Source organism: Coregonus lavaretus (genome assembly GCF_964263955.1).
Source record: "Coregonus lavaretus genome assembly, chromosome: 14".
Taxonomy (NCBI): domain Eukaryota; kingdom Metazoa; phylum Chordata; class Actinopteri; order Salmoniformes; family Salmonidae; genus Coregonus; species Coregonus lavaretus.
Window position 1 is genome coordinate 27,064,169 of NC_140001.1, and position 23,754 is coordinate 27,087,922.

General features: G+C 46.0%; 1 protein-coding gene across 1 annotated transcript in view; it reads right to left on the reverse strand.

Moving 5' to 3' along the window:
* The window catches only part of LOC311141959 (tetratricopeptide repeat protein 28-like), a 325,737-nt gene that overhangs the window by 15,154 nt on the left and 286,829 nt on the right, over positions 1-23,754 (reverse strand). The window contains 5 exon segments of the mRNA XM_084177484.1: positions 6,056-6,084; positions 6,087-6,164; positions 11,570-12,093; positions 17,443-17,987; positions 18,190-18,986. Coding sequence (XP_084033610.1) covers positions 6,056-6,084; positions 6,087-6,164; positions 11,570-12,093; positions 17,443-17,987; positions 18,190-18,986 — 1,973 coding nt within the window.

Here is a 23,754-nt window from a genome sequence, read left to right on the forward strand (position 1 = left end):
GTTTAAGAATCCTGTAAGTACAGAAAACTAGTCAGTGACAACTATGTGGAGTTTGTGACAGTAACTATGTGAATGTATTACAGTATTACAGACATTATTTCATGGGCAGAAATGAGTGAAATGTACTCTAATATTCATAAAACATGACCCATTGTCATATATTCATGTCTGTGATCTGTCTGTAAGTGTTATGAAGTCTGTATGAGAGATATAAGACAGCTCAGGTAAACATGAGGAACCATCACAATGCAATATTTCTGTATGATCTCCTTTGAAGTAAACCCCTTACATTCTAACGAGTCCTGCGGCATGTAAGCGTCGTAAAAGCAAAACAGACAACACGTGTATGTTCGTGAGAGTCTTTCCATGGTGGGGTCATAATAGTCTGTAGCTCAAACCGTTTCGGACTTTAGAGACATTTTGGTGGAAACAACCATTTTGGAATGTCTCCTGGTTTCACAAACGGCACTCTAACTCAGCCTCCGTCCATAGCACAGGCCTGTGGCTGTTATGGGTGGATCTACGACAAATAGACGCGTCTAATGTTTGTAGCAGACTCCTGGAAGTCTGTAGCTGAATCAGGCAACTCAGGTGTTCAGAGCCAGTCCAAATCATGGATCTATGATATTGGGCCTGATGGATACAGCTCCACAGCTATCCTCCCCTCTCATCTCATCTGGTCCAGACAAGAGAGAGGGCACTCAGATGCTAATTCATCGCCTGGGCACACATTGTCTTCTAGGGAAACAGTGTGTCCACAGAAACAAAGCATTCCCTGCTCCACACATCTTTTCTCTGTTCAGTGTCAGACGCTAACATCAGGCTGGAGAGGGAGAAGAAGAGGGAGAGAAAGAGGTGGGAGGGTAGACAGAGTGTGGGCGGAGGCTGAGCTGCCAGGCCAGGCCAGTCAGGAGTGCTGATTCATGGGAGTTGTTATTGGTTCCCTATTCCTCTTCTGTTGGCATGCCTTCAAGAAGACTGAGAATGTTCCACCTCCACAGCCAGTCTGTATGAGGCCAGAAGTGAGATTGAACTATGCACACCAAACATTCAGATAGCTGCTGCCCTGGGACTGGCACATGGAAGGTGAGTGTGTGTGTGTGTGTGTGTGTGTGTGTGTGTGTGTGTGTGTGTGTGAGTGTGTGTGTGTGGGGTGGGGGGGGGTTGGTTACAGCGATCCAGGCCACTAAAGTATGTCAGACGATATTGAGAGAGAATGAGAGAGAGAGCAGTGGGAGAGCAGAGTGTGGTTGTGCAACATTAGAGCTGGAAGTCCAGTCTGGGCTGGCTGATTCTGCTGATAGGGCTGCAGGCTGATTGCTGCAAAGCTACTTCAATCTTTTGGGCACACAGACATCCTTTTAAGATTAAAACTAATTTTTCACACCGCCTTCCCCCCTGGCCCAACCTCACCCTTCACAGATTAAAAGAAAACAATCCCAATGTCCTGCCTAGATGCTGTACAGCTAATATCAAAATAGGGGTCTAGGACATTTATATGGGCATTTATGCACCCGATATAACCCATGATTACCATTCCTTTTATTTGACATTTTCACACTATGACAGTTGTACATGTAATCCCCATCACGATGCCTGATACGACTCTCATCATGTCTTTTCCCCAGTTCTACGTTCACCCTCTCTGATAGAAGTTATGAGCAGTAAAACTTTAAACCCATTACATTCCACTTAACATTCATCTATTAATCCCATGTCACAATATGAAACCATGTATTCATCACAAATCTGATTGAACTGTGGGCAGGTCAAATCTCTCTCCCACAGAGGACACGGCGGATCAGAGTGAGGGTGTTAAAACACAATTAGGTTTAAACGTGGAGAACGGTGAACATGAGGTCAAATCGTCTCATTCCAACAGTACGGATGCTGTATGAATATTAAGTGCAGTAATATTGCATAGTGGGACATAGTTGGCTATGTAAATCAGCCCTGAAGTGGGTCAGGCTATTTACCAAGGTCATATAGCTTTACCACCAGCAGTAAAGCCCTCCCTGCTTCCTCATGAATAATCATCTCATCTATACTCTGAGGACAACTACAGTATGTCCTTTCCTTTCCTTTCCCAACAACAACCCACCCTGAGAGCTACACTGACTGGAGGAAATATCCCAAACATTACTGAATTGCCTGGGAAAGAACTTGGGTGTGAAATGACAAAATAGTGTTGCTTGGGCTAACATTACATTTTAGTCATTTAGCAGACGCTCTTATCCAGAGCGACTTACAGTTAGTGAGTGCATACATTTTCATACTGGCCCCCCGTGGGAAACGAACCCACAACCCTGGCGTTGCAAGGGCCATGCTCTACCAACTGAGCTACAGGGGACTATAACATCTGTTTGACTGTTAAGCCTGAGGGGTATGGGGATAAGGTCATTGTAATAGAGATGTTAGAGAGAGAGAGAGCGAGAGAGAGAGAGAACACTGTACATAGCTGATAATACAGTGAGGGAAAAAAGTATTTGATCCCCTGCTGATTTTGTACGTTTGCCCACTGACAAAGACATGATCAGTCTATAATTTTAATGGTAGGTTTATTTGAACAGTGAGAGACTGAATAACAACAAAAAAACCTATAAAAACGCATGTATTAAATGTTATAAATTGATTTGCATTTTAATGAGGGAAATAAGTATTTGACCCCCTCTCAATTAGAAAGATTTCTGGCTCCCAGGTGTCTTTTATACAGGTAACGAGCTGAGATTAGGAGCACACTCTTAAAGGGAGTGCTCCTAATATCAGCTTGTTACCTGTATAAAAGACACCTGTCCACAGAAGCAATCAATCAATCAGATTCCAAACTCTCCACCATGGCCAAGACCAGAGAGCTCTCCAAGGATGTCAGGGACAAGATTGTAGACCTACACAAGGCTGGAATGGGCTACAAGACCATCGCCAAGCAGCTTGGTGAGAAGGTGACAACAGTTGGTGCGATTATTCGCAAATGGAAGAAACACAAAATAACTGTCAATCTCCCTCGGCTTGGGGCTCCATGCAAGAAATCACCTCGTGGAGTTGCAATGATCATGAGAACGGTGAGGAATCAGCCCAGAAATACACGGGAGGATCTTGTCAATGATCCCAAGGCAGCTGGGACCATAGTCACCAAGAAAACAATTGGTAACACACTACGCCGTGAAGGACTGAAATCCTGCAGCGCCCTCAAGGTCCCCCTGCTCAAGAAAGCACATATAAAGGCCCGTCTGAAGTTTGCCAATGAACATCTGAATGATTCAGAGGAGAACTGGGTGAAAGTGTTGTGGTCAGATGAGACCAAAATTGAGCTCTTTGGCATCAACTAAACTCGCCGTGTTTGGAGGAGGAGGAATGCTGCCTATGACCCCAAGAACACCATCTCCACTGTCAAACATGGAGGTGGAAACATTATGCTTTGGGGGTGTTTTTCTGTTAAGGGGACAGGACAACTTCACCGCATCAAAGGGACGATGGACGGGGCCATGTACTGTCAAATCTTGGGTGAGAACCTCCTTCCCTCAGCCAGGGCATTGTAAATGGGTTGTGGATGGGTATTCCAGCATGACAATGACCCAAAACACAAGGCCAAGGCAACAAAGGAGTGGCTCAAGAAGAAGCACATTAAGGTCCTGAAGTGGCCTAGCCAGTCTCCAGACCTTAATCCCATAGAAAATCTGTGGAGGGAGTTGAAGGTTCGAGTTGCCAAACGTCAGCCTCGAAACCTTAATGATTTGGAGAAGATCTGCAAAGAGGAGTGGGACAAAATCCCTCCTGAGATGTGTGCAAACCTGGTGGCCAACTACAAGAAACGTCTGACCTCTGTGATGCCAACAGGGGTTTTGCCACCAAGTACTAAGTCATGTTTTGCAGAGGGGTCAAATACTTATTTCCCTCATTAAAATGCAAATCAATTTATAACATTTTTGACATGCGTTTTTCTGGATTTTTTTGTTGTTATTCTGTCTCTCACTGTTCAAATAAACCTACCATTAAAATTATAGACTGATCATGTCTTTGTCAGTGGGCAAACGTACAAAATCAGCAGGGGATCAAATACTTTTTTCCCTCACTGTATAACACTTTAAAATCTTTTTTCAACCTTTTTGAATGCAATATTTACTGTTAAATTCTAAGAGTTTTGTGTTGATGTTGTTTTGTGTCTTCTCACTGTTGTTTATTTCACATGCATTGACAATGTAAACACATTTCCCATGCCAATAAAGCCCCTTTAAATTGAATTGAAATAGAGAAAGAAAGAGAGAGAGAGATACAGTTGAAGTTGGAATTTTACATACACTTAGTTTGGACTCATTAAAACTAGTTTTTCAACCACTCCACAAATTGCTTGTTAACAAACTATAGTTTTGGCTAGTCGGTTAGGACATCTACTTTGTGCATGACACAAGTAATTTTTCAAACAATTGTTTACAGACAGATTATTTCACTTATAATTCACTGTATCACAATTCAAGAGGGTCAGAAATGTACATACACTAAGTTGACTGTGACTTTGAACAGCTTGGAAAATTCCAGAAAATGATGTCATGGCTTTAGAAGCTTCTGATAGGCTAATTGACATCATTTGAGTCAATTGGAGGTGTACCTGTGGATGTACTTCAAGGCCTACCTTCAAACTCAGTGCCTCTTTGTTTGACATCATGGGAAAATCAAAAGAAATCAGCCAAGACCTCCGAAAAAACGTTGTAGAACTCCACAAGTCTGGTTCATCCTTGGGAGCAATTTCCAAATGCCTGAAGGTACCACGTTCATCTGTACAAACACTAGTACGCAAGTATAAACACCATGGGACCATGCAGCCATCATACCGCTCAGGAAGGAGAGGCGTTCTGTCTCCTAGAGATTAACGTACTTTGGTGCGAAAAGTGCAAATCAATCCCAAAACAACAGCAAAGGACCTTGTGAAAATGCTGGAGGAAACAGGTACAAAAGTATCTATATCCACAGTAAAACGAGTCCTATATCGACATAACCTGAAAGGCTGCTCAGCAAGGAAGAAGCCCATGCTCCAAAACCGCCATAAAAAAGCCAGACTACGGTTTGCAACTGCACATGGGGACAAAGATCGTACTTTTTGGAGAAATGTTCTCTGGTCTGATGAAACAAAAATAGAACTGTTTGGCCATATTGACCATCGAAAAAGCGTGTGCGAGCAAGGAGACCTACAAACCTGACTCAGTTACACCAGCTCTGTCAGGAGGAATGGGCCAAAATTCACCAAACGTATTGTGGGAAGCTTGTGGAAGGCTACCCGAAACGTTTGACCCAAGTTAAACAATTTAAAGGCAATGCTACCAAATACTAATTGAGTGTATGTAAACTTCTGACCCACTGGGAATGTGATGAAATAAATAAAAGCTGAAATAAATCATTCTCTCTACTATTATTCTGACATTTCACATTCTTAAAATAAAGTGGTGATCCTAACTGACCTAAAACAGGGAATTTTTACTAGGATTAAATGTCAGGAATTGTGAAAAACTGAGTTTAAATGTATTTGGCTAAGGTGTATATAAACCTCCGACTTCAACTGTACATTGGACTGGGTCAGCTCCCGCTCAGCCCAGTCAAAGCTCTTCTCTGTCCTGGCACCCCAATGGTGGAACGAGCGTCCACCTAATGCTAGGACATCAGAGTGCCTGCCCATCTTCCGAAAACTTCTGAAACCCTACCTCTTCAAAGAGTATCTTAAATAATCCCACAGCACCCCCCCCCCCCCCCCCCCCAAAAAAAAAAAAAAAACAACACCCGTGACTTTGTGAACTAACAGTCACTATTTACTTTTTCATTACTAGCACTGACTTTGCTGATAGCTACTTTATTGAGGAACATTTTTACCTACTATGACTGAGATATGTGGTTGTCCCACCTAGCTATCTCAAGATGAATGCACTAACTGTAAGTCGCTCTGGATAAGAGGGTGAATAAAATGTAAATCCTCCCTTCCCATCCAATGTCTCTCTCTACACACATGCAGATAGGTAACCTGTGTAATGTGTATGTTGTGTTTGAGGAGAGGTTAATGTCAGATGCGTACCTGGTGCTGGGCCTCCTCCAGGTTCCCCTGGCCCACAGAGACAGCCCCAGACGATGGCGGATCTTAGCCTCATCCTCACGCCGAGCCAGCTGCTCCGCCAGCCGTAGGCCTGGAGAGAGAGAGAGAGAGAGAGAGAGAGAGAGAGAGATATCATAACTAATTTAGAGCTATGGGCAGGCAGGTATCTTTCAGGGTAACAGATGTAAGCGTGGTACTGATATTCTGACAGTGAACAGCTTCAGTTGTAAAATCCCACTCAGTCTGGGCCTCACACACACAAACACAAACACAAACACACACACACTCCCAAAAACACAGTACGAGGCTGTTAGGGCACTAATCTGGATGCCTAGTAATCAATGGTAAGGATCGAATGGCTGAGCAAACACAAACACATCCTTAATGCTTCTGTATAAAGGAAGTGGGAGGCTAACCAAACACAAGAGGTTTAATAGAGTCTAGAGACAATACTTCTGTAATGTTCGATTACAAATGGAAGGTAGACACTCGTACATTAGAGCAAAAAAACAACACATACAGTTGAAGTCAGAAGTTTACATACACTTAGGTTGGAGTCATTAAAACTTGTTTTTCAACCACTCCACAAATTTCTTGTTAACAAACTATAGTTTTGGCAAGTCGGTTAGGACATCTACTTTGTGCATGACACAAGTTATTTTTCCAACAATTGTTTACAGACATATTATTTCACTTATAATTCACTGTATCACAATTCCAGTGTGTCAAAAGTTTACATACACTAAGTTGACTGTGCCTTTAAACAGCTTGGAAAAGTCCAGAAAAGTATGTCAAGGCTTTAGAAGCTTCTGATAGCATAATTTCTTTTTTTTTTTGACATCATTTGAGTCAATTGGAGGTGTACACGTGGATGTATTTCAAGGCTTACTTTCAAACTCAGTGCCTCTTTGCTTGACATCATGCGAAAATCAAAAGAAATCAGCCAAGACCTCAGAAAAAAATTGTAGACCTCCACAAGTCTGGTTCATCCTTGGGAGCAATTATCCAAACGCCTGAAGGTACCACGTTCATCTGTACAAACAATAGTATGCAAGTATAAACACCATGGAACCACGCAGCCGTCATACCGCTCAGGAAGGAGACGCGTTCTGTCTCCTAGAGATTAACGTACTTTGGTGCGAAAAGTGCAAAACAATCCCAGAACAACAGCAAAGGACCTTGTGAAGATTCTGGAGGAAACAGGTACAAAAGTATCTATATCCACAGTAAAACGAGTCCTATATCGACATAACCTGAAAGGCCGCTCAGCAAGGAAGAAGCCACTGCTCCAAAACCGCCATAAAAAAGCCAGACTACGGTTTGCAACTGCACATGGGGACAAAGATCGTACTTTTTGGAGAAATGTCCTCTGGTCTGATGAAACAAAAATAGAACTGTTTGGCCATAATGACCATTGTTATGTTTGGAGGAAAAAGGGGGTTACTTGCAAGCCGAAGAACACCATCCCAACCGTGAAGCACGGGGGTGGCAGAATCATGCTGTGGGGGTGCTTTGTTGCAGGAGGGACTGGTGCACTTCACAAAATAGATGGCATCATGAGGAAGGAAAATGATGTGGATATATTGAAGCAACATCTCAAGACATCAGTCAGGAAGTTAAAGCTTGGTCACAAATGGGTCTTCCAAATGGACAATGACCCCAAGCATACTTCCAAAGTTGTGGCAAAATGGCTTAAGGACAACAAAGTCAAGGTATTGGAGTGGCCATCACAAAGCCCTGACCTCAATCCTATAGAAAATGTGTGAGCAGAACTGAAAAAGCGTTTGCGAGCAAGGAGGCCTACAAACCTGTCTCAGTTACACTAGCTCTGTCAGGAGGAATGGGCCAAAATTCACCCAACGTATTGTGGGAAGCTTGTGGAAGGCTACCGGAAATATTTTACCCAAGTTTAAACAATTTAAAGGCAATGCTACCAAACACTAATTGAGTGTATGTAAACTTCTGACCCACTGGGAATGTGATGAAATAAATAAAAGCTGAAATAAATCATTCTCTCTACTATTATTCTGACATTTCACATTCTTAAAATAAAGTGGTGATCCTAACTGACCTAAAACAGGGCATTTTTACTAGGATTAAATGTCAGGAATTGTGAAAAACTGAGTTTAAATGTATTTGGCTAAGGTGTATGTACACTTCCGACTTAAACTGTATCATCCACTCAACCACACACACACTGGAAATACAACACACACAGAGGCTAGATAAATCCTGTGTTGAAACTCATCACACTGGTCCATAAACTTCCTCTGAGATTCAGCCAAAACCCGGGGAGATTTTTGTGTTCAGTTAGCATGGCTTTGTCAGATCACCTGGCGAGAATGCTGTTTGTTTTCCCCTTTCAATCCCTCAAGCGGTGATGCATATGTCACATCTTTGCATGTGTCTTCAGCCTGCCTTTTGACTGCTTGGTTTCACCCAATTACTGTGATGAAACAGACACTCCACGGAGGGAAATGATGAAAAAGGACAGACACTGGGCCACGTCACCTACCAGGTGCTAACAACACAGCACGCAATCTGGGCTTTGAATTGGGCTGCTAATAAGTCTGTGGCTACAATATTTATATTACGTAGGTATTAGAATATAGTGTGTCTTCTCTATTCCTCTGTGACTAGGGGCAAACAAGTTTTGGTGGAGGGGAGAGAAAATGGACCATGATATCAAGCAGCCCTTGTCTCACTCTCCTTGCGTTTTTAGTCATTCCTGGAGAACAGTGTGTCTGAGTCTGACCCAGATAAGAAGAGAACACAGAGCGTGACCAGGAAGGAACACCCGACCTACACTATTCCTATTCCACCAAGCCCAAGGCTGCTCTGCTCTGTGAGTACACCCTCAGAGAGACGGCCGCCTTTGAAGCCTGCAACACTTCCCCCCTCTCCTTATCTATCCTCTTATCTCTCTCTGCCCTCTTTCTCCTTCCTCCAGCTCTCTGCCATTCTTTCAGAACTCTCTAAACCCTCTCCTTCACCCTCTCCCTCCCCTACATAGTCTCTGTATCTCTGTTTCTCTCTCTCTCTCTCTTTCTCTCCCCTCTTTCTCTCTGTCTATCTGTGTGAGTGCCCTCCACTAGTCTCAGTACTACTCAGGTTTCATTAGAGTCTGGAGCTTTAGAGAGAAAACGGATCTAAATGATCCTTTTAATTCCCTGGCACCATCACCATTCACATCTCACTCCATCTCTCCGAGTCACTCTCACACACTCCTTCTCCCTCCCTCCCTCTCTCTATCTGAGCTGTTCTATGAAGAAGACTCATGATTAATAAAAAAACGGCATGTTTTTTTTTATAGTGCGGTTGACACTTGGTGGAATGATCATACATGAAGATGTATACATCGGCATTGCGTACCCTTGCTATCTCTTCCCACATGCTTCCCTCTCTTCCTCCTTATGTTCTCTTTTCCTCTCTCTTTCTGTGTCAATCCCTTGCCGTCACTGTCACTGTGACCGTCAGTGTGTGTGCCTTCGGTGTGCCATGCAGGCACAGTCACGTAGTGGTGGCTGACATAAGGATGTGGTGGTGGCTCCGTGGCTGGCTGCACCCTGAAGAGCAACTAGAGAACACTTTAAAGGCTGCCTGACAGCTGGTGAAGAGATTCACTACAGCCCCAGGGGCCCATGCACCCTGTGACTGTACACACACACACATGCTTGCTGCAGGGCAATACACACTCTTAAGTCCTGCATAAATATACCCACACACACTGTGGCGCTCACAAACACACACTCACGTACACACCACCGGAGGTTGGTGGCACCTTAATTGGGGAGAACAGGCTTGTGGTAATGACTGGAGTGGAATTGGTGGAATTGTATCAAATACATTAAAGACATGGTTTCCAGGTGTATGATGCCATTCCATTTGCTCCATTACGGCCATTATTATGAGCCGTTTTCCCCTCAGCAGCCTCCTGTCGTACGCATGCATGTGTAAAGACACCTCTCTCTCTCTTTTAATCATTATACAATGCATATATGCAAATATTGCATACACACTTCACACAGCTACACACAGTGTCACAAAGTGTCACCTAATTATAAATTATATATATTTTTAAATAAAATAATACTGCAGGCATTAACACTGCTGTGTCTCTCTCCTTCCTACCGTGAGGCATGTACACACACACACACACACACACACACACACACACACATACACACACACACACACACACGCATCGCTGAGGTCACATGCTGTCACTATAGGCACTCGAGTGGAGCTTCTTTCCTAGGGCTCCTTCCAATCATCTTTTTCAGGAAGCAAAAACAAAAAACAAGCAGTGCGGCATGAAAAATAAAATGTAGGGGAAAAAAAGGAAAACATTGCCAACTTTTAGGTCTAGGTAGGTTGGCCAGAAATAATTGGCTGTCATGGACAAGGAAGGTAGAGTTAATTTTCAAAGCTGGACCAAGGAACAATGCAAGGACAGAGCAGGGGACAGTAAGAGGACAGGGAAGAGATAGAGTGGCCTTCCTTCAATGTTTCCAACAAGCAGAACCTGGAACGATGTCTAGGTCACTACAAGCACTGGTGGCTTAGAGGAGAGGAAAGGCTAGGGAAGGCATTCCTGTTCATGTCTTCCTTAGAGGAGAAATGATGAAACAACCTATAAACCCAGAGAGATCATTTTCCCTGTCTGCAAACAGGCTTTGGGGTGTAATGCCCTGGGTGTGCCGCTGCATAATGCTTGTAAATGGCGCTGGTGGCCACTCTCCTAACAGCTTCCACGGAGCCCTGCACGCTGCTTCTTGTCACGTCATCCCTGTGACAAACACTCTCTGCACTGTTATTGGCATAATGAGTTTTAGACAGCCAGGGTTGCAGCTTTTTATTTCACCATTATCTGTAGAGGACAATGAAGCGTGAGAGGCAGGAGTCTGTCAGCCACAGTGTGTGAAAAGATCCTTTGGCAGCTCATTTGAAAGTGCCATCTGAGAGAAGGGATATAGAGGTGTGAAGAATAGGAGCCAGTAAACATGCTAAATGCCTCAGCATGCAGCATGGAGATGAGCTCTCACACACAAAATCATACACAAACACACACGCACATACACACAAAACTAAAATACACAATGACAATGACACTCACACAAAAACATCCTCACACAAGCTAATAAAAAACCGACAAATACTCAAAGAAAAACACAAACAGTATAATCATAAAATATAAGCCTATTGATAAAAATTGCAGCTGTTGGAAGAATTATAACTTGGCTTTACTTCAAGAACTTGCATATAGTATGTGTTTAATTCATGCCTTTCAGATATATATTCTCCTTTGGAAGCTGTCCCAACACCTTTCGTGTCACTAAAGTCTATGTAGTCTATGGAGCACAGTATTATTATAATACAGTATATATATATATATATATATATATATATATATATATATATATATATATATATATATATATATATATATATATGAGTAACCCATCCTCCCTTCTATTCCCCGACCCCACCACTCACCTTCCTGCAGATACATGACAGCCTGTGAGTAGTTCTGCAGCGCGTGGTGTGTCCTCCCCAGGCTACCGTAGGCCAGGGTCTTGGCTGCCAGGTCGTTGGTCTGAGCTGCAACACTCAGATGCTGCTCCTGGAACACCACCGCACGCTCATAGTTGCCTAGCGACTCATAGGTGAGGCCCAGGTTGCCATAGGCACGGCTCTGTCGGGCGGGGCTGCCCGTCTCCTCTGCGATCTCCAGGTCACTCTGGTGGCAGCGCAGGGCAGTCTCGTACTCCCCCATGGACTGATACACCACACCCAGGCCGCAGCTAGCGTCACCCTCTAGTGGGCGGTCCTGGGTGTCGCGGGCGATGCCTAGCTGGCGCTCCAGACAGGAGATGGCCTGTTCATAGTTCCCCAGCTGGCTGTGGAGAGCCCCCAGCTCCCCGTAGGCCTGGGCCTTCCCTCCACACTCACCAAGCTCATGGGCCACCACCAGCCGCTTCTCAAAGCAAACCAGGGACTGCTGCAGGTTACCCATCGCCCTGCAGGGGGAGACACAGAGTCAGGGCAGGACGAGGGGGAGTCAAACAGGGTCAACTGGGCAGACAGGGAAAGAGTTAGGTTAACTACATTATATGCCTACTAAAACACCCTGTAATTGCCATCTGGTGCTTTGAACAAACAGACTCGTGCCACAGAGACTGTGTCCTCCAAGCGCACTCCTCTCACAGTAACCCTGTTCATCTCTCTGCTTATCTCCTATCACAGGGATAGTAGAACAGCTTTTATCTAATCTGCACATATGGCCACATTGTGCTATAAGGGAAGAATGAGGAACACACATCACATTGTCACAACAGCAGGAACTATGCCATTTGCCAAGGTCTGCATCATTTCAGTGGGAATTAATATTCAGATTCCCAACAAAAAGCACAGCAGATGACTCTCTGAGGACTGTGTGTGTGTGTGTGTGTGTGTGTGTGTGTGTGTGTGTGTGTGTGTGTGTGTGTGTGTGTGTGTGTGTGTGTGTAGCAACGCGCATGCCATCTACTTCCTGTTTGAAGGGTGCAAAATCCACTTGATTGATTGCTTTCATTTTACTCCTGTGACTCTTTCATATTCTTGCTTGTGCCTGTCGTTTTTCCTGTTAACATTATGACCACGGAAATGTTTGTAATGACCTGTCAAACACTCCGGTAATGGCTGAAATGGGCTCAATGGAATACATTGTCTTTCCATTTAATCTATAGAAATGCAGGGCCTCCCGAGTGGTGCAGCGGTCTAAGGAACTGGATCGCAGTGCTTGAGGCGTCACTACAGACCCGGGTTCAATCCCAGGCTGTGTCACAATTGGCGTGACCGGAAGTCCTGTAGGGCGGCGCACAATTGGCCCAGCGTTGTCCGGGTTAGGGGAGGGTTTAGCCAGGGCTCATCGCGCTCTAGTGACTCCTTGTGGTGGGCCGGGTGCCTGCAGGCTGACCTTGGTTGTCAGTTGAACGGTGTTTCCTCCGACACATTGGTGCGGGCAGTTGTTAAAATGCGCGGTTTGGCGGGTCATGTTTTGGAGGACGCATGACTCGACCTTTGCCTCTCCTGTTGGGGAGTTGCAGCGATGAGACAAGATCGTAATTGGATATCATGAAAAAAGGGGTAAAAAAAAACAACACTTTATGCCACATATAATTGTCTTTATTTTAACAACAAAATATTTTTTAAAATACCTGATAAAATAGGAAAATGTATATATGAGTGTTTTTTTCTTCTTCTAAGATTTCTTTACATTTATTTGACAATAAATGGAATACTTGAATTCTCACCAAAATCCCTCAACTCATTATTTGTCAAATCAAATCAAAGTTTATTGGTTGCGTACACAGATTTGCAGATGTTATCACAGGTGCAGAGAAATGCTTGTGTTTCTTGCTCCAACAGTGCAGTAATACCTAGCAATAAAAAACAATAAACACATAATCCAGAAAAATACACAAATAAATAATATAGGATGAGCCATGACTAGAATACAGTGTACAAAACATTAGGAATACCTTCCTAATATTGAGTTGCACCCCCTTTTGCACTCAGAACAGCCTCAATTCGTAGGAGCATGGACTACAAGGTGTCGAAAGCGTTCCACAGGGATGGTGGCCCATGTTGACTCCAATGCTTCCCATAGTTACGATGTCCTTTCGGTGGTGGACCATTCTTGATATACATGGGAAACTGTTGAGTGTGAAAAACCCATCAGCGTTGCAGTTCTTGACAGACTCAAACCGGTGCGCCTGGCACCTACTACCATACCCCATTCAAAGGCACTTACATATTTTGTCTTGCCAATTCACCGGCAATGGCACACATACACAATCCATGTCTCAATTGTCTCAAGGCTTAAAAATCCTTCTTTAACTTGTCTCCTCCCCTTCATCTACATTGATTGAAGTGGATTTAACAGGTGACATCAATAAGGGACCACCTGGAGTCACCTGGTTAGTCTATGTTTTGTACACTCAGTGTATACATATAAGGTGAGTGAAACAGTATGTAAACATTATTAAAGTGACCAGTGTTCAATGACTCTATGTACATAGGGCAACAGTCTCTAAGGTGAAAGGTAGAGTACCGGGTGGTAGCCGGTACTGGGAGGAGGCCGGCTAGTGGTGACTGTTTAACAGTCTGATGGCCTGGAGATAGAAACTGTTTTTCAGTCTCTCGGTCCAAGCTTTGATGCACCTGCACTGTCTCCGCCTTCTAGATGGTAGCAGGGTGAACAGGCCGTGGCTCGGGTGGCTGAGGTCCTTGATAATCTTCTTGGTCTTTCAGTGACACTGGGTACTGTAGATGTCCTGGAGGGCAGGCAGTGTGCCAGCGGTGATGCGTTGGGCTGACCACACCACCCTCTGGAGAGCCCTGCGGTTGTGGACGGTGCAATTGCCGTACCAGGCGGTGATACAGCCCAACAGGATGCTCTCAATGGTGCATCTGTAGAAGTTTGTGAGGATCTTAGGGGCCAAGCCAAAGGTCGATAAAGGCGCTGTTGCGCTTACTTTACCACGCTGTCTGTGTGATTGGACCATTTCAGGTTGTCAGTGATGTGCACGCCAAGGAACTTGAAGCTTTTGACCCTCTCCACTGCGGCCCTGTAGTCCATGATCAGCTCTTTCGTTTTGTTGACGTTGAGGGAGTGGTTATTTTCCTGGCACCACTCCGCCAGGGCCCTCACCTCCTCCCTGTAGTCTGTCTCATCGTTGTTGGTAATCAGGCCTACCACTGTTGTGTCGTCAGCAAACTTGATTGAGTTGTCCCTGCCAGTAAAATATTTGATGTGTTATAATTTAGTAAATATCTGATGGATTATAAAAATTCAAAAAGTTTGGAGTATCTTCATCCATTGTCTAACTGTTGCATTTGATTTTAAAACCTTTTAACAATTTCGATGACCGTTGCTAATGTGTGTGTAGAGGGAAGAGGCAGGGAATGAGGAAGGGCTGAGGGGGTAATGATACAATCGGCTGGGGGGTGCTAGATAATATAATTCACCTTCCACTTGGCCTAGATGGGATGTCACATGGAAGATACAGGTTCTGTCTATCTCTGTGAATGGGCTTACACACTGGCTAAGACCTGCATTCATACCAAGGTTTTGTTCTCTTGAACGCCTTGCACACGCTGCAGAAACCTTGCAAATAGACCATTTTCACATTCCCAGACGAAGCAACAATTGCTGGATGTCATTTGAAAAGGACCATTAAAAGAATAAAAGGCTTGAGATTAATTAATGTTGTGTGTTAATGTGAGATGGTTGAGTAAAGTCTCTGGGAGAGAGAGCGCGAGGGCGAGAGCGCGAGGGCGAGAGCGCGAGGGGGATAGAGAGATGAGGAAGTGAGGATGGTAGGAGTCAGATGTACATTCTTCCCCAGTCAGCTCATGTATGGCTAATGCAGGGTTCTGTCTGATTGTTATGGTGGCTTGTTGATGCACAATAAGAGGAAAAAGTATTCTCTGAAATTATGACTCGGTTGCTGCCGCCGCGTTTTGTTTCGCCCTGTATTCTATCAGGATGTTATCAGCTCTCAGACGCACATATGGGGAAGAGAAAGTGAAGAAAAGAGAAAGAATGTAAAAGGTTGTCTCGCATTAACTGCGATTCCCCCAGTTTCAGACGTCTGTCTGCCAAAGCCTCTTTGCATACAGATCAGCTGGGGGTCAGTAGGCCAGCACCAGCCTCACTCAGCCTCAGGATCCTCAACACCAACCGTCAAGGTGTCTCTAAACTATGGTGGTCCTGAAGTGCAAGCACCAGCGCAAGCAGAAAAAACAGCAGCGGGCACAAAATGAAAAAAGGATTACGCAAAGTAGGATTACTATGATTATTAGTAATACCCGTCAAAGCAAATTATCTGTCACCGCAACAACCAGAAGAAATTGATATTGTCAACATTCAATGGCAGAACGGCTTTCTGATTGCAACAGTGGCTTAGGTGTATTAGAAATATGATACCTTTAAATGTTATTAACCGAGAAAAAGACAAATTCAAGTTCTATTTATACTTTCATCAGCAGGACTCTTCATCTATGATTCAGATATTAGCTTTTCGTAACAGGCAATCAAAGATGTAATGGTTTTAGAGTGCTTTTCTTCCAACCACAGATTTTCATTACAGAGCTACAGCACTGTTCAGTGTGGAGCTACAGAGACACCATGTATACCCAATCCAATCCTTTAGTGACACTTTAGTCCAATCACTACTTCAAGAAGAGGACATTTGGACAGATGACAGTGCTTACCTGGAACAGTATCTAAGTGGCTCATTCAGTGGGAAAAGTGGGTTACTGCAGGGAGTGAGAGAAATGCCAATATTTTGTATGATGTTAGGCCTAAAGCAAATTAGCATGATTTGCCTACTGAGTGACTTGATAAAGAGCTGCACTACATGACCAAAAGTATGTGGACACCTGCTCGTCGAACATCTCATTCCAAAATCATGGGAATTAATATGGAGTTGGGCCCCCCTTTGCTGCTATAATAGCCTCCACTCTTCTGTGAAGGCTTTCCACTAGATGTTGGAATATTGCTGTGGGGACTTGCTTCCATTTAGCCACAAAAGCATTAGTGAGGTCGAGCACTGAGTGTGGGCGATTAGGCCTGGCTTGCAGTCGGCATTCCAATTTATCCCAAAGGTGTTCGATGGGGTTGAGGTCAGGGCTCTGTACAGGCCAGTCAAGTTCTTCCACACCGATCTCGACAAACCATTTCTGTATGGACCTCGCTTTGTGCACGGGGGCAATGCCATACTGAAACAGGAAAGGGCCTTCCCCAAACTGTTGCCACAAAGTTGGAAGCACAGAATCGTCTAGAATGTCATTGTATGCTGTAGCATTAAGATTTCCCTTCACTGGAACTAAGGGGCCTAGCCCAAACCATGAAAAACAGCCCCAGACCATTATTCCTCCTCCACCAAACTTTACAGTTGGCACTATGCATTCGTGCTGGTAGCGTTCTCCTGGCATGCGCCAAACTCAGATCCGTCCGTCGGACTGCCAGAAGGTGAAGCGTGATTCATCACTCCAGAGAACGCATTTCCACTGCTCCAGAGTCCAATGGCGGCGAGCTTTACACCCCTCCAGCCGACGCTTGGCATTGCACATGTTGATCTTAGGCTTGTGTGCAGCTGCTCGGCCAAAACAGTTATTGTGCTGACGTTGCTTCCAGAGGCAGTTTGGAACTCGGTAGTGAGTGTTACAACCGAGGACAGACCTGTCAGCAACAGGTGTGTCAGAATTAGTCGAATCCACTAATTTGAAGGGGTGTCCACATACTTTTGGCCATCGTATAACCAGTTACATTACAGGTTTTTACGTATGTTTAGTAGGGGCTAATGAGCGATGTCACTGACCTGTGTCCATTCCCCAGGCCTCGGTAGGCCTTCTCCTGGTCCTGCATGCGGTTCAGGCTCTGGGCCACAGACAGGTACTGGTCGTAGTATTTAATGGCCTCCTCAAAGTCCCCTAAGGCTTCGTAACAGTCTCCCAGGTTACCATAGGCCCTGCCCCGGTCCAGTACGGCCTCGTTGCCACTCAGCTGCTGCAGGGTGGCCAGTTGTTGCTCCAGGTAGCCTATAGCCTCCTCCATCACCCCTACGTTCATCTTGGTGATGCCCATGTTGCCGTAGACCTGGGCCTCTACCCCCGGGTCCTTCAGTCTGCGGCCCAGCTCTAGCTGCTCCTCGTAGCTCTTGAAGGCCATGGCGTACTTCCCCAGGGCCATGTAGACAGCTGCCAGGTGGCCGTGGGCTTTACACTCCCCGGGCACATCGCCCAGCTCCTGGTACACCTCCAGCTCCTGGGTGTGGTAGCCCAGGGCCTTGTCGTACTTCTGCACCAGTCTGTAGGCGGCACCCAGGGCAGCGTAGGCACACGCCTCCATCCTGCGCTCCTTCATCTGAAACAAAGCACAGATAGGATTTCAGTGCATCAGCAAATGACCAACAGCAACAGTATTACATTAACAGCCCTGCCTTTCAAAATCAATGGAGTGCTGTACTTACTTAAAAGTATATAACGTTAATCTCTCTTACTGTATGCAGACAAAGTGGAGACCTTTCCTGTGACTATGACTACAACCAGGACCTAGTGAATCTCACCTGGTGAGCCAGGGTGAGCTGCTGCTCATAGAACTGGATAGCTCCGGTCACATCCTTCTTGCAGACAAAGATGTCCCCCAGGTTGCCCAGGGCTCGGAAGCGGGCCTGTGCATTATTAAGAGACTGGGCTAAAGAGAGCAGGTACTTCTGACACTCCTCTGCCTTGGTAAAGTCACCCAGAGCCTTGAAGGCCAGTCCAAGGTTACAGTAGGCCTTGGCCTGGCTCAGCTTGTCATGCAGGTCCTTAGCCAGGGCTAGGTCCTGCTCATAGTACTTGACAGCGTCCTGGTAGCTTCCCAGACAGTAGTGGGCGTAGCCCAGGTTGTGGCAGACTTTCCCCTCACTCTCCATGTCCTGGAGGTCAGGGGACAAGCGAAGGTACTGCTCGTAGTAGGGCACGGCTTGGGGGAACTCTCCCCGGGAGCAGTGGAAGTTCCCCAGGTTGCCCAGTGCGCGAGCCTCACTCTGGACGTCTCGCAGCTCGCGGGCGATGTTGAGGTGGTTCTGGTAGTGCTGCAGGGCGCGGTCGTGGGCCCCCAGAGCCTGGTAGGCCACGGCCAGGTTACCATGGGTGGAGGCCTGGGAGGCTCGGTCGTTGACCTCCATGGAGATCTGTAGCTCCTGGCGGTGGTAGCGCACAGCCTGGTCAAAGGCCCCCAGCGCGTTGTAGGCGTTGCCCATGTTACCGTAGGCCCGGCCCTGGGCAGCATAGTCACTGAGCTCCTGGGCGATGGAGAGGTGGGTTTTGTGGAGTTTCAGTGCAGTCTCATAGTCTCCTTTCATCTGGTGGATAATGCCTGTGGACAGGGGAGAGGAGAGAGGGAGAAGAAGAGGAAGGGGGCAAGATTAATATCCCATTCACAGGAAAATAGGAGTTCACTTCAAGTGCCTCATCAGACAGCCACATTATGTAGAAAGCAACAGTCATTTGGTAGTTAAAATATGCTTTCTGCTGAGCCATCTGTTCCCTGATCAGGGAGCACACGTTCCACATGAAATATGGTCATTAAAATGAAGCACAATCACACAGCGTTATAAAGACATCAAAATGGAATCATTCCATTGTCTAAACTGTCCTTGATGATTGTGTCTTGAAATAATATCAGCAAAACCAACTTTTCCGCAGGGACTGAAACAACTGAGAAGGAGAGAGAGAGAGAACAAGAGAGCGAAAGAGTGGGCAGAGACGATTAATAACAGAGAACCCTTTGGATCTTTTATAAAACACCATCCTCCTGAAAGCAAAAGCTTTATCCTTGTAGCCAGCATGCACATACACACAGCGGAGTGTCTATCCATCTCTATCCATCTAGCCTCCTTTCCTCTGAGAGCCACACTCGGCTCTGAGTCCTTCTGACTGTTGTCACCCGTCTTTCCATAAAATTATAATAACACTCCTAATATCAGAGCACAGTGGCTCCCTGGAGCAAGGGAATAGAGGAGGAGAGAAGGGGATGGCCGCAGGCTAGCGGATGTAGTCAGAGCTGGAGCCGGGGCGTAATGATCCTCAACACATAAAGAGAGGATCACACGGCGGGCCTGGCGCTGCATGGTGGGGCGGGCGGAGCACCTATTAATCTAACAGGCCTGGCTAACTGTGGCTCCCCTGCATTGGCATCAGTGTGGGCTAATGGGACTGGGAGACCAGCCGCACCACTCAGAGGGCACTGGGACGGGGACGGGCCCGCCTTGGCAGGGTAGTGTGGGAAACAGGGAAGTGGGACAGGAGAGGGGGGCATTTGTGGGTTGTGGTGGGAACTTGATGGTGCCACTGGGATTAGCGACCACCATGTGCGTTTTCTGACTTTTCCCTACCAGAACCTGCCACAGTACTGGCGCATGCAGAGGCTAAATAAACAGACGGTAAACAGCCAACTTAACAAACCCAAAATGACATGACTACTGGCGCTATAGATGTGGAGGCCATTAGAGTTGTTTGTTCAGTTAAAAGCCTTTCTTGTTTTATTTTGTATTCAATTTTGTGGTATCCAATTGGTAGTTACAGTCTTGTCCCATCGCTGCAACTCCCGTATGGAATCAGAAGAGGCGAAGGTCGAGAGCCGTGCGTCCTCCAAAACACAACCCAGCCGAGCCGCACTGCTTCTTGACACAATGCCCGCTTAACCCGGAAGCCAGCCGCACCAATGTGTCGGAGGAAACACTGTACACCTGGCGAACGTGTCAGCGTGCACTGCGCCCAGCCCGCCACAGGAGTCGCTAGTGCGCGATGGGACAAGAATACCCCTGCCGGCCAAACCCTCCCCTAACCTGGACGATGCTGGGCCAATTGTGCGCCGCCCCATGGATCTCCCGGTTGCGGCCGGGATGTATAAATCCAGGTATCAAGGAAGGGGGATTACCCACACAAGGTCAATTGGATGGCAGCATATTTATTTGATTTGCCTAGCCCATAAATAGTGGCGTAGCCCCAATCCATAGATGGGCTCACCTTTGTGATAATTCACCCCCAGTTCCATCACAGTTTTACAGTGTAAAGGAAAGCCCTCAGTAGAGGTGGAACAGTAGTTCAGCACTTGATTGTTTCTGTGTAGTTCTGTCTCAAGGTTAAAATGTCATAGACTTACCTGAATCAGTAATCATCAGGTCAACACCTGAAGGAATGAACATGCTAAGCATACTACAGACAAAACAAGAGACAGTACAATTCTTTGTACAGATTGCCAGAAAGAATACAATATGGATAAGTAACATACTGTATAAAGAATTGATCAACTGTTACTAACACTTTTATAATGACAAATGGTAGGCAGAATAGGCTTTTGGCATTGGATGTCTACAGTTACAGTAGACTGACATTGGCACATCACATATCATGGACAGAGCCCAGCCTCAAGCCCAGCCTCAAGCCCAGCCACAGTCCCAGTTCCAGCCCAGCCTAGGCCCAGAGCATGTTAACATTCACAGCAGGCTGGTCGGAGGAGCACTGACCGCCTTCTCCCTCCACAAAGTCATTGCCAAGGTTATGTCTTCCCTTTGGAGCTTATCCCACAGAGGGTATAATGCCTATTGATGTATCACCAGCTAACATGGCCCCAGCCCTCCCCTGAGTCCCCTGTTTGAGGCTAAAATTGGAGATGGGATCTGGGGCTCAAGGGCTGGGGTGTGGGCTGGGGAGAAAGGCTGGAGTTGGGGCTGGGGGTGAGTTTGGCGCTGGAGCTACACCTGGAGCCGGAAGAGATGAGGACCTAAGGCTATGCCGGGGGCCAGACAAGTGGTCAGAAAACAATCTCTGTCTCCGCCAAATTGTAAGAGGATTACAAGAACCCCTGGGTCCCTGTATGATAGTAAATAATAGCATGTTTTGGGCCTCAGGTGGTAAATGCTGTTGGTACACAAACCAGGGGGAATGATGGTGATTGGCTGGACAGCTGGATAAGAAAGGGGGAGTGATAGATACACTGATTTCAAATGACCCCATCAAGAAGTAATTCTAAGAGAGAGGAGGGATTGACTCCTGTGGACCCCTGTTATGGCCATGCAATTCACTCCGACTGCACAAAAAGCATTTCTCTCAGACTGCACAATAAGCTTTGTTATGTTACATACAGTATATAAGCTAAATCCCAGAGGTTATTTGAGTCTGCAGCTCCATAATTTCCATCTGCACAGTGAGCACAGACAATGACTGTGAAAAAAGAGGGATCAAACAACAAGCAAAATATCCCTCACTCGCCACACACACACACACACACACACACACACACACACACACACACACACACACACACACACACACACACCTACTTTATCCCATTCACCACCCCGTATCTAAAGACATTAAAAGGTGGGCAATGCGTTGTCACTTTGCATTACACAGGCGCGCAGTGTGAGAGAGAAATGCTGCAATGATGACTTTGAGGGATGGTGTGTTGTTCTTAGTAAATCACTGTGTCATTCTGTGCTGTGTGTGGAGGGAGGCTGTGGAGGTCTGCAGCTCTGTGGAGCTGTCTGCTAGCTGCCTCTCTACTCTGCTGCTCTGCTCTGCCCAGCTAAGAGGATTTCAGCAACAATAGAGTCTCTGCCACTGTGCCGGGGTGATACCAGGGATAGAAGAAAGATGGCCAATCACCAAGCAGCCATCGGCCCTGGCCTAGAATTCAAACTCTAGCTTACCCTCCATTCATATTTCAGTTAGCCCAACACTGTGTCAACACAAGGGCTTGAAGAATGAATACAAAACAACATATTCAATTGTTATGTACAAATCAATGGTCTAGAAAATTGCAGGACCAATTTAAAGTGGTTAGAATGTAAAAAAGCAGATGCATAATTGCTTTCTAGACATTAACACTGGGTGCTGTGTGTGTTGAGACCTGTGGGGAGCGGTAGAGAGCTGAGGCAGAGAAGGCAGGCAGGGTACTGAGTGGGGGTGGGGTGGAGTGGAGTGGGGGTCTGGGTCTGGGTCTGGGTCTAGGCTTAGGTACCAAATCCTCACTCACAAACACAGACATCTCCCACGGCCTGACAGACACGCTGAGAGAGACAGGAAGGTGGAAGATAAAAAGAAAGGGGGATGGATAGATGGATGTGTGCTGAGTGGGAGGCCTGCCAACACAAGCACACACAGACAGGCCGCTGCACCCCTCCACCCCTCCTTCCTCTCCGCTCTCTCCAGCTGACCCTTCATTATCCTGCAGGACTGTTACGGCTAACCCTGCTAAACCACAGTGAAACCTCTGTTACTTCTGGATCTATGATAGCTCTGGATAGTTATGTATCTTATCCTCAATGTCCAGAGCATTGAACAAGACAAGTTTTATTGCGCCTCAGGTTTTCCATTTTGTAAAGAGATCAAATTCCATTTTGAAGTTGTGGATGGGCTAAGGAAAAGGCAGCTATACATTTTCTAAATGCAAAGGAATGCTGTTGCTGTTTTGTTTGAGTTAATAGTGACACAGTGAATGGATTCATAATAAACACATACAGTACATAGCTATACGTGGAAGGTGGGAATGTGGGAGAATGTTGGAACAGGCTTCCAGTCCAGTATTTGGCATTGTCCTCTGTCATGAGACTGGGCTGAAGGGGGCCATGGAGAGGGGGAACTAACTGCTGCTTTTCCATGAACATGACAGTGGGCCAAGCAGCATAGATCTGATACATTAGGAACTCTCCAGAAGAGGAGAAAGAGACTGGCATCCAATGTAATCACCTCAACCCCCCTACCCTCCCTCTGTCCATAGTAAAGTATATAAGAATCACAACCCCCTCCCTCCATACACAGTATAGTAACTAGGTGTTTTCCATTCCAGTCCTTCCTGTCTGTGTGCCCTGAACCAGGGGCATGGCAGGTTATATTTACCTGTGGAACATTAACAGCACGGCCCTGTTGGCCCTAATGATCCTGAAGAAAGACCTTGAGATGTCACCTCAACAGGATAAATGCACATGTTATGTTTGGTTTCCCTCACTCCCTGTCTCCTTCCCTCTAGCATTCTTCCATTCACTCTGTCTGTTCCATTAGGCTGGATAAATTCCTCTGTAAATCCAGCCGCTGCTCTCCTACCCCTGCCTTCTCCCCTCCCTCCTTATAAAAAGACTAGG